Genomic DNA, 12,429 nt, shown 5'->3' on the forward strand with positions numbered 1-12,429 from the left:
TATATAACAATAAAATAAGGTTGGAAAAAAATATAATTTTAAAGCACTTCCTGATCAGCATTACACTGAAGCTCTGTCTGACAGTGCTTTGCTTCATCACAAATAACAGTATACAAAACAGGGACACAGAATTTGCAAACCAACAGTATTAAGTCGTGTCCCGGATTCTCTGTTAATAGGATTCCTTTAGGCTGCAGATGGATTGCGAATACAGGCAGTTTCATCTACTAAAAGACAACATAAATCACCATTGAGAAAGGAGAGACCTCGCAAAGGTTATCGCCAGACTGCCTTCCTCATGAAAGGTTTGCATTAAAGCATTAGTGAAATTAATTCATCTTTCATAAGAGGTTTGAGCAGTATCTGTGATCTATGATAACAACCAATTTCTCACTACGGGCTAAAAAAATACTCAGCTCTGATAGACTACACAAATCTGCTCTTTTTAAATGGCCTAACATTATCTAGAGTGCTGCTCCCAGAGGCATCATTTGAGATTCATAACCCAGCAGGGAAGAGACCATAAATCAAGATGAAAAGTTTTGTTAGTTTTCTTTTTTATATGCAGTGGGTTGTAATTATTTTGAATTGCATTATGCCTCAATCAATGTAATTACTTTTAGATCATCTTTAAATGACGTTAAAAAAAAGGAATAGAAAAACAGGAAACGGAAAGGGAGATATGCCTTAAACCAATATAGATCTTTTTTGCATATATTTCTTCATTATCTGCCGAAGCTAGGGTAATAAATGAAATGAAAAATCAACATGTCACGGTTTATAGTGGCAGAGGTATTGGCTATAGTCTTTATTACTTTCAACAGAGCTAAAGGAAGGACTTTGTTAACATTGTATCAGTGGAGAACAGTCACACAGCAGTATACTATTGCAGACAAAGACAGATGCCCACCAAGGAAGCACATCACAGTTTTGAGTGGACTATCACCAATTACACTATACTCTTGAGCTCAAAGACATAGCAAAATACACTGTTTTTAAGGAAATCTTATTAAAGATACTGACGGAATATGCAGAGTGTTCCGTCCTGTAATGAACACAGAAGAGAATAAATGTTTCAGCTTCAGATGTGAACAAGAAGATAAGTGACAAACTAGAGGAAGCCATTCTGCCACACTAGCCCACTTGGTTGTTAGTAGTTAATTGTTCCAAGGACCTCATCCTGCCATTTCTTGAAGAAAGCCAGGGTATAGGCTTCTGAAATTCAAATAAATAGGCTGTTCCATTTCACTAAAATGCTTTGGCCCTTTGGTCAGTATTCCCTTAAGAAGGCTTTGACACAATCTTTAGTCCCTTAATCATTTTATTTTAGTGTTACTGGGATACATTTAAAATGACTTCAAGCCTTGGGCCTTTCATCATCATGTCCATCAGAGACAAGCCAGAAATTTCATATGAAATTATCTGATCAGATGATATGAACTAATACAACCTATAATTAAAGACCAAGATCATACTATGAGTCATTCCATCAAGTTCTAATGTGATCTGTTCAATTAATAATAAGTGATTCTTATGTAAAGAGAAGTCTTTTATTGATAATTCTTCTTTGCCAGCTTATTATCCAAAAATTCAGTGTGGACAGTGACTTTAGTAAATAGCTAAACCCTACCTGTCTTATTGGAATACAAATGACCTATTGTAGCTAGCAGTCATAAACAGAATATCCATAATGCAATAATGTTGCATGTATACATACCTCTGGAAAATATTCCTGTGGAAACTTCTCCTTTTCCAACATGGGGGTGCTTTCTAGTGTGTCGGAATAGATCTCTTTTCCAATAACCTTCTTGTATTTCTTGGCTAAGAAATCAAGCATTCAAAAATAAAATAAAGTACATCAAACTCTATAGTACTCTAGTTTTAGCAATAAGTTTAATATCTCAATAAGCCAAAGAAGTGTGATTTGTATGCACAAATCTAACTTTCAGCCTGCAGATGATCCGGTTAGGAAAACACACTAAGCACTTTCCCTTGCAAGTGCTCCATCTACTGGAAGTAAGTAACAGCTCATCTTGTCACTAAAAGCAACAGATCTGTCCAAGCACTAGAGTTCATTTACAGATGTTGGAAAGATGAGGTTTAGGCTTTATTTGTATCCACTAAACCTCATTTTCAAAGAGCTTCCTGCACCAGCTAACCCAAGAAGAAACAAAAGCAAGCATACGACTTTGTGTTAATATTGGATATTATATAAAATAATATTGGATTTATATATTCCAACACATTCCACTGGAATCCAAGTTTAAGGGATGGTCACAGTTTAGTAAAAAACACATTGTCTAATGGAGTAGTTTGTGCATCCCTTTGGCTGGTAGATTTTTAAGCCAGAAAAATAAAACATTATACTGTACTATATAATATAGACAAATGCATACAGCAATATGTAACTGGTGTGCTAGTTTTATAATATGCGAGATATATATATAAACAGGGGTGTCCTCACTCTTTCCCCACATGTCTTTATTAGCTCCAAAGAATCTAGTTCACTGCTACTTCATCCTACAAGAACTTGCTGTCCTTCAGTGAGATGACCTATCTTAATGCTGACTTATAATGGGGTGTTTCCCTTCATATCTATATCACTGTTTTAATTAGTTTTGCTACTGTGACATTCTCCTTATGACATAAGTCCATGATAAGTCAAGCTTAAATGTCTAATTATTTCTATTCACAATTATTGAGAAAAGAAAACTAATTAATTAGAACCCAATATTTATAGGGTACATTTTTCATAGATGATTTTACATACACACATGGACACACATCTTAATCTCTGCACATAAAAATGGATGAAAATGAAGATTAAATAAGCATATCTCATTCATACAAAAGACAAACTGCTGATATGACCATTGTATTACTGTCCAAAGAGTAGAGTAGGAGCATTCAATGTAAAGAAAATAGCTATGAACGAAAGTAGTTTCATTCTGATTCTAAAGCCATCATGGGTAGGTGGTAGGTGGTACCACCTTTTTTAGAAAGTCCCACACGTCTGCTCTTCTTTAGTTTTATGTCTTACAAATGAATGCTCTCCATATTTATATAAAGTAAATAAGGAATTACTTGTTTCATATTCTCTTTAATAATGAACAGATGTTACAACTTGATCTTATAGGATAGGAAAAACAAAATGCTAAACTGGATAACATATAATTCTGTATCTGTGAAATCAATTGAAAATGGAAAATTGACTAAACAAAGTAATTTCCTGAGTAACAACAATCTTCCTGAAGTTTTCAGAATCAACACACCAGTTCACAGCTCAAATCAAGAAAATGTTCTCACCTTTAAAATCAAACTGATGGATGTTTTTCAAGGATTCATGGAGAAAATAGCAACTTCCTAGTGCCTGGGACAAAAAAGAAAGTTAAAATATTAAAATAGGGTACAACAGAAATGCATAAATCTTTTGAAACAAATTAATTATGTTTTCACAATAAAACACAGTAAGTTTAAACTATAATTGAAACAATTTATATAATATTAGTATTTTGTAATGTAAGGTTGCATAATGCAATAGCAGCTGACAGGACAATTACTTCTCCAGACTGCCACATTGAAAGCCTTGAGTGCTGTTAACATCTCCTTCAACACAGAACACACCAAATCACAAAACAGTAAGGCAGGGATGCAGCCTTCTAAATAATACATAATTGGTACAGTAAGAGAGAGCATGACATCTCAGTTATTTTACTCTTTATTTTACTCTTGTAGAAAACGTTTTTCAAAAACAACTGGTCTGAAACATGTTTGTGTAACACTTGAAAATATAATCCAGTTGTGATTGTTGTTTTTACTGTCAAGAAATTTTGAAGTTCAGTTTTAAAATTAAAGGCTTGAACATTAAAAAATTCTAAATATATTCTCTTTGACCTAAAGCACATTATAATAACTGACACTATAAAATATGTTTCCCTTTTCATTAAAGACAGAGAGCTAAAGGGTAGATTTCATATTTAACATACAATATGAATAGAAGACATCCCATTTCTGATTTTTTTCAAGTATATTTTTAGATACTGAATTTACTACATTTGTGGCAGCCAAAGTACTGTATACGTTAACATTTGATAGAGAGATTCCAACAGAAATCTTATTTTGCCCTGATCCACAGATCACTCTTGCAGTCTCATTTGTTGCAGGCAAGCTCAGGAGAAAAAAGACATACAGATAAAGGGTGTAGAAGATATGAGCCAGTTCAATACCTGTTTTTAATTTTTTAAGATCTATGCAATAAAAACACTGCCTTGCCAGTTTGCTGAATTAAAGGCAGTTTGACAGTTCTGTGGTAATTCATTGCACATCCAACCCAGCAGAAAAGGCACAGTTACACTTCCTCCATATTATTTTTCACAGCATATGATACAGATTTAGATTTTCACAGGTAGTTTAACAGACGGAGAATGATTAAGTGCATAAATCCTTACAGAAAATAGGATGGAAAAAAGAAGGAGAAAAAAAAAGCAAAGCCCTGATCTCAGTGGGAAAGGATTTAGTTCTATTTTGTCATTTTCTTTGTGGCAGAGACTCCCTCTTGGCAGACAGAGTTTTGGCTCAGTGATCACTGCATTATTTATGAGAAGTAGCACATCTTGAGATTAAACATTTGCTGATTTGTCAAAAGCACAAACATGAGGTCCTGCCCATCTCCTTGACATATAAGTTCATCCAACGGAAAATACTGTCATGCATTTAATTGATGAGAACACTTCCTTGTGACCCAAACAGACTGCACTAGTTTTTTCCCCTCCTTTTGAAGGTGGAAAAAATCAAGGAAGACTGCCTGTTAAGAGACTCAAGGTTAACTTCCAAATACAGAAGGACAGCTGGCAGAAGGAATTCAGTTTATTGTTGTTTGTTCTGTTTACTTTTCCAAGGATACCAAAGCTTACATCTTTCCTTTACATTGCCAGTCTAATGCTTACTTCTGTGTTAAATCTTCGCAAAACATTGTGATTTATCTCAAGCGGTAGATTGACATCCTTGGTTACATTCATTATCATCTTAATTTGAATTCCCCACTTACAGTAAATTAGCAAATAGTCACAATGGTGTGCTAAACTGATGAAAGTAAATGAAATTAGCTCTTAAAATTCCTTTGCTTTCTTACTTAGAGTAGAACTGTGCCAGTTCTGACATTATACATAATGTAAAGACTTTAATAAAAAGCTTCATGTTTTATATTACTGCTCATAATGTAAATAACGGGATCTGTTATTGTGCATTGCACTTCAATAACTGCTGCTTACAATAGTACAAAAATAGGCTTCCTTCACAATGTTTAGTAAGAGACTTTGTGATCTAAAACAATATATGAGACTTTGTTGTATCTTAATAATTATTCAAATGGTTTTACTTTACACACGTATGGATAACTACCCATCTTTATATCTGTCATGTGGATTATCACAGATATTCTCATTTATAGGTTGCAGAGTCCAGTCATTAGTCAGCCAGAAAATCATGCAGCCTCAGTTTAAACCTCTTATTTTTGGTCACAAGGCAAAGCTTTGCATGTTTAGTTATAAAATGCAAAGGATCCTCAAATAACAAAAAATAAGGATTTGTGAAATCACATGTAGCATATAACTGCTCTGATAGGAAGATACAATCTGAGGTGCTTTGCCTCACAAGGATTTACCATTCTTGGAGTAAAAGGTGTATTGACCAACGTCCGCCCATTCACTGAATGATATCACTGATACTTTGTTTTTAAGAAGCTTACTGACCGATTATGCCATTACCTCAGTGAATGTAATTGAACCAAATGGCATTCATATGATTACTTTAAACTAACTGCAATTAATTGTTTTTCAAATAAATGATAAACAATTGCATCTAAGTAGTATCTATGCAGTCATAAAATCTATACTTAACCTCTAATAAATATTTAATGTCAGAGTTCAAACCAACTTTTTTTTTCTTTCACTATATGGAGCCTATTATATTAGTATGGTGCAATTAATCCATTTGTCATTCGACATGACAAGCTCAAAATATTAATTAGAGTAGTTCTCTGCTGACAGGAAGTGCTTATCTTTTACCAGTCTTTTTACAATGGTGAATGTCAAGTGTATGTTTGTCACGTCTTACTTTATTGATTACCTGCCAGATTCACTTGAAATAATTAAAAGTATATTTTACATATTTATAAACCAAACTGTCACAAGTGCTACTTAATTTTCCATTAGTAAAATGCACTCTATTAACTGCTGCACTTCAGCCTAGAGGAGGTAGGGAATGAGTAATTACAGTAATTGTAGACAGAAAGACAATAACCATGCAATAAAAGCAGGACTTTATTAGTTATTTTGGCAACAGTATATTAACAGACTCTATTTACCCTGGTATAAAGTTAAGTGCAACCAGTGAAGATAATATTGACCTTCAATAAAGTGGAGAAAATACCCAGATACTGTATCTGAGGCTTGAACACTTCCCTTCCTGTAATATCTACAGTATATGGAAATCTCAATTCATAACTACCTGTTTTTAAAAATAACAATTATCTGAAACAGTGCTTATCAACATACTTTCAAACAACACCCACATCTGTCTATTTTATTTTTAAGTAAACGAAAGCTGAATACCTTGTCTTAATTTTCCAAATAATTTTTTTTTTCAGTGATCAGGCTTAGATAGATAGGAACAGCTTATGATAACTAATTGTATTAGTCAGTAAATTGTACAGTTTTTAGACACATTCCCTTCCCTGACAGGCAGGTTGTAATTCCATCTTCCTCCTTGTGCTTCCGGGATAGGTTCAATGTTACTTCGATTCTTGCCCAGAATAAGAGAGTTTAGAGAATAGAAACATCCATCCATTTAATCAGTCAGGAAAGTATGAGACCAGAGAGAGGCTGCAGAACAACGAGAGCCAAGAAAAGGAACCCTTCAGTGTTCTGTGCCAGGTGAAATGCAGACAATAGGCAGGGTCTACATGGGGATGATTCTATATCTGCTCAGATGTAGGACAGATGGTGTCTATTTGTGGAGAGCAAAGACAAACAGAATGACAGCAGTAGCCATTATAGCACCTTTTGTCAGTAAAATCAGGTTCTCTTTAGGATTATCCCAGAAGATTTGTAATTATGGAACTATACGCTTCTATTAAGGGTGGTAATCAGTGCTACCTCATAGCGCTTGTTCAGTTCCAGACCTGGGGTTCTATCTGCATGGAGTTTGCATGTTCTCCCTGTGTTTACATAGGTTTCCACAGGGTACTCTGGTTTCCTCCCACAGTACAAAGACATACTGGTAGGTTAATTGGCTCCTGAGAAAAATTGGCACTGCTGTGAGTGTGTTTGTGTCTGTATGTGATGTCTTGTCCAGGGTGTACAATGTCTTGTGGCTGTTGCTTGCCAGGATAGGCTTTGGTTCCCCTTGAATCTGTGTTGGATAAAGAGGTTAACCCATTAATGTCTGGCACCCATTATACACTGGAGTATGCCCTTAGTTATCTTTGCACTCAAACTAAATAATGAAACCTAAAAACAACAGTGCTCAACAGTGGCATTTTCCCTCCTTTCAATATACGATTAATTGTTTTTTGAAAGATTTGAATTTCAGTGCTACAACCAGAAATTATACAATTATTTAAATTCACATGAGTTTTATTTAGTCTTATGCCGTTTGCCGGTTACTCTTGGTCTGCAAAAGTCATATTGCTTTCTGTTCACATATTGCTAAATGTAACACTTAGTATAGTAATGATTTGGACACACAAGGTGAAAAATGTGTAGCATCGAATTTGAGGAATATTATATTAACCAGCTAAAGGCTAATAACTCAGAGAGGCAAGACATATCAGCACACAATAAAAGAAAACAAAACTAAATTACCTACTTTGAAAATAGGCATGAATAGGTTACAATTAAATGAGAAAAAATGTGTTCCCTAAAATATGAGAATACATTTTTCTAATGTAAGCAGAAAAATGCATTTATTTAAAATGTTGGTATAATAGATCTATTCACTAACTAGGCCCTATGGTAGCAAGAAGACATAAAAGTATAGATCCTTTGACCTTTAAATGGATTTCTAGCATTTAATTTGAAAAATGACCCATAAAGCAAACATAAAAGTAATCATTTTTCAGCAGCAGAATGACCTTAAATTTAACTGAGGAGGAAGTTCGTTATCCTTTAAGCAGAGTCTGATCAATTTTCATGTGGCCAATGATGTTTAATTGTAGACCTCATAGGTCACCATTAATGGTATATACTCTCCCTGGATCAAACTGAAATAATTTGTTTTTTCTTTGTATCCAAACCTAAAAAACTGTCTTATTAAGGAATGAAACAAACAAAGGTGTGAGCTGTGGAAAATTTGAAAACAAAAAGCACAGAAATAATTTAGGTGTTGAAGTCTTAATAACTCCCAAACCTTTGCTCTTTTTCTTTCAATCTGTGACTGTTTATAAACAAGTTAATGAGTCCCTTACAAAGGCACCTGAGGAACTGGTCTCTAATCTAGATGTCAAGTAGTCAAATCTGAGCTCAGTCAGCCACTTGTCACCAGGTTTCCCCAAGTGGAAAAATACAAATGCCTGAGCAACAGCAGGGTCTGTGCCAGCAGGGTACGGACGGTTGGGATTAACTGGCCAGAGCTCTTTCTGCCTTTCAGGAAAACATTAACTCCTGCAACTCGCCAAATGTCCAGAGGCTTGCAGTGACATAATATTCCTCCAGGTGGCACTGACATTCCTGTCAACACAGTTTGTAATGAGTCAAATGATGAATGACTCTGCAGGTGGGCATGTTGGGGGTTTATCTGTGACAACTTCTACACTTGCATGGCAATTCGGCCCCAGGCTGCCTCAGGACCTCATTTTCTCGGGTGTGAATACTTCCAATATATAAAGGTGGCCCTGGGCGAACTTAAATTTAGGCCAAAATACATGTGAATGCGCAAACCACTCTTGACCACCTTTTCATCTTATGTTATCAGAATGGCCTCTCTTTCGGTCCCCTGCTCCCGCCTCTTGCTCCTCCTCTCTCCCAGCCTTTGTTCTCCCGCCACATTACCTTTGCTTACTGCCTTGTCTTTCTCACACCTGTAGAAGGCTCCACCGCCGAAATGTTGTGTTTTCTGTCTTCTGTTTTTTCAGCATGGAATAAACCTATTACTTATTCCTTTGCAGCCTACGCATGCTGACACAGCTCCCCACCTGAACTATATTATCAGTATGAATACTTAGGTAAAAAGCAACTCCCAAATTTGCCTGCAAGCACAAAAGACAATAAAGTGATCTACTGCACTTGGAATCACATGGACTACTATGTTTTAGTAGTACAAGCTGTACCTCTGTAACACTGGTATTGCACGAGGCTATAAAAACTGCCTTGTAAGATTCTATCCCATTCTTCTAATAGAGCCTGGACAAGCAAGTGCCCTTTCATAGGTCTCAGATCCCTATATGACAAGCATCATTCAAGCTCCTAACATTCATTCCTAACAATGTTAAAATGTTCAATGGGGCTTAAGTCTGGAAATCGGGCATCTATACCATAACTATAACAAGAAAGTCTCTGGTACACTAACACCTTAAGGACATGCTGGAATGTTGTCAGGACGAGCCCATAGGAAAGACAGCAAGTGAGGTTCCAGGACTTGATTATTGAAGCACAGTCCAGTCAGTTTGCTATCAATCACGACAAGAGCAGCTCTATGGCATGTCATTCTGCCAAGACCATGACAAACCTTCATATTACCTTAGTAATGTGCCATGACTTGTCTCTCAACCAGATTGTTACCTATCCCTGACAGATTGGCTTGACTGCATGGTCTTGCCAGGTTAAAAATTGCTGGCTGGGAGTATTCCAGACAGTATGCAACAGTGTATTTGACCTCCTCCAGCCTCCAACATATCAATGGCATGAAGGCTTTGGCAACTCCATACGCATTGCATATTGAGCGCTGTGTTCTTCCTTTTTGTTATCCCTCACCTGATGCTCAGTGCACACTGGTGAATCTTTAAGCAGTGCAACTTTGTGCTTTTATAATATTGATGACAAAATAACATTTACAAAAATTCTTTGATTCTCTTTAACTGCATATTGGGTGGTCAAACTAATAATGCAGATCCAGAATTATTAAACATTTAATCTTCCAAAAACAGTGAGCAAGTGTAAAAGAAAGTGTTACTACTATTTTAGCAGGGAAATCTCCATTGTTTACATTTCTGTACAAGTGATATGAACTCTTTTCATAATGTCACTTTACCACTCAATATTTTCATGTTTATGTCATGTTTGCATTCCTGAAAAGCTATTAAGTCAGAAGTATAAACAAGCCTGACCATCTCAAATTTTCAAAAAGTGTGAATGAAGGTGATGAAAAAAAGCCAGCCTAAATCTGAAGAGGCTTAAATTTGGCCTGGTGCCAGGGCAGTAGGAATGAAAGAGACCTGTGTGTCTCATTCTGTCCCAAGTGGATACAGGAGACCTCAGCAGCATAATCCGAAAACAACAACCAATTGACAATTCTAAATTGGTTGGATGTACATAAATAATTTTAGATAAAATAAAAAATCCAATTAAGTTACCTTACAAAAGTTGACTTCAATTATTTTTTATAATTACTTATAATTTATTTGAAGGATTTTTCATCTTCTCCTATATCTCCCTGGGAAATGTGATACTTCAAATAACCTTATGCTTAAAATGAGGTATATTAACTTCATCAGCCAGTTAAACCATAAAATTACATTTTAGCTTCATTTGCAATATTTGGGACTGTGACATATATTGAAAGCAGAACTAGTACTGTCTAAAAAATTAATAAGATTAAAATAAGCAATTCCCTTGGACAAAGTGCCATTGTAGATCCTCTTTTAAAGACACCACTTGTTATTCAAGAACTAAACGTAAGGGGAGGCTTCAGAGAAAATTCTCTATACTCCACAAACAGGATGTTTGTCATTCTCTGCAATGAATACATCAAGTAGAGAAAACCCATCAATAGAGACATCTCTTTCGAAGTGAAAAACAGACAGAAAAGCTTAACAGTATTCTACTATGTGTTTGCCAACCATGTTCATAGTTCAATTGATTAAGTATTCTGAGTATTGAGCTTCAGTGTCTATTATTCATTCAAGGTAGAAAAAAATGACTGGATACACAGACAAAAATCTCATTAATAGTTATCCTGTCATTTTTTTACTTGCAAACAAGCTACAAGGTGAGCTATTTATCAGTTTCTAAATGAGGTTTTATCAGCAAGAGTAGATGTCATTAAATTGTTAAATTGTTGTTTTGCATCATGCCTTATCAGTTTGACATGTTTATACTTGTAACTCGGAAAATAAAAACAAAAGTATCAATATCGCTACTGTATATTTAACCTTTTTCAAACCAATGTTGATGTCAGTTAAGTGCTATGTTACACAAAAAATAAAAAAACAATGCTTCCAAATCCATGCTGACTCAATATATGCTCTCCAACATTGGATTCAACTTTAAAGTGATCGACTGAATAAAATGAACCAGGCAGAAATATAAGTTTAAAAAGTTGTAACAAATGAAACAATTACATTGTTTATCATCAGAAGACTGCAATGACAATGTACTAGTGACAAAGTAAAAAACATTATTAGGTTAGGTTCAACGCTGGACTTTTACTTTGACAATAATTATGTGTCCATGTCTCACAGACATTCAGGCTAGATAAACAGGCAGGGAGACAGATGTGGTTAGAAAATATGGCATTATAGTTGTTTTCATCACAAATATAACTGCTTTGACAGCTTCTAGTCAAGTTCCATTGTCTTGACTCACTATATCGATGTACAATGGCACTAAGATTGTTATGGAGTGGATATTAGTAACAAAGAAATAGAACCTACAAGAATTTATTATAACTTCATTAATTTGATTTTTCTTTCCAGTATTTTATGATACAATTTATTTCACTTAAGCATTCATTTTAAGCATTATTCAGTGTGTTTTGATAAACTATTCACTTTAAAAATGACTGTACATAAGTTATACTTCAACAAAATGGGACATTAGTGAAAAGAGGTGAATACTTTAGCACAGTATAAGAAACAGTTACACTTAATAATAACCACAAGAGGGCTGCAAAGAAAAGAAATAATTTTGCTTGCAGTAATCAATACCACATTAATTATCAGTGTTATTATAAGAGAAGAAGGAAAACACAGGAACACAAAGCATACATATTTAAATCGCACTGAAACATGAAAACACGGTACAGTTTTCTACCAGCAATGGCTCAAAATACTGAATATGCAACATTTACATCATTGAAACTTTTAATTCTATTGTGTATGGACAATGCAGGAAAAAACTGTTGATTTGTCAATCAACATAATCTTTCAAAAAAGACATTTTGAGCTTTCATAATAAAGTAACTGTCAACACCTATTTTCCAAGTAAAACCCAGAAC

At 35.0% G+C, this 12,429-nt stretch overlaps 1 protein-coding gene across 2 annotated transcripts in view; it reads right to left on the reverse strand.

Moving 5' to 3' along the window:
• LOC102688033 (inositol polyphosphate-5-phosphatase A) overlaps nucleotides 1-12,429 on the reverse strand; it is a 145,466-nt gene that overhangs the window by 47,232 nt on the left and 85,805 nt on the right. For both annotated transcript variants that reach the window (XM_015346849.2, XM_006630395.3), the window contains exons 5-6: nucleotides 3,307-3,370; nucleotides 1,718-1,821 (exon numbers count right to left, since the gene is read on the reverse strand). In XM_015346849.2, coding sequence (XP_015202335.1) covers nucleotides 1,718-1,821; nucleotides 3,307-3,370 — 168 coding nt within the window. The remainder of the gene's footprint in view (nucleotides 1-1,717; nucleotides 1,822-3,306; nucleotides 3,371-12,429) is intronic.

Source organism: Lepisosteus oculatus, chromosome 4 (assembly GCF_040954835.1).
Source record: "Lepisosteus oculatus isolate fLepOcu1 chromosome 4, fLepOcu1.hap2, whole genome shotgun sequence".
Taxonomy (NCBI): Eukaryota; Metazoa; Chordata; class Actinopteri; order Semionotiformes; family Lepisosteidae; genus Lepisosteus; species Lepisosteus oculatus.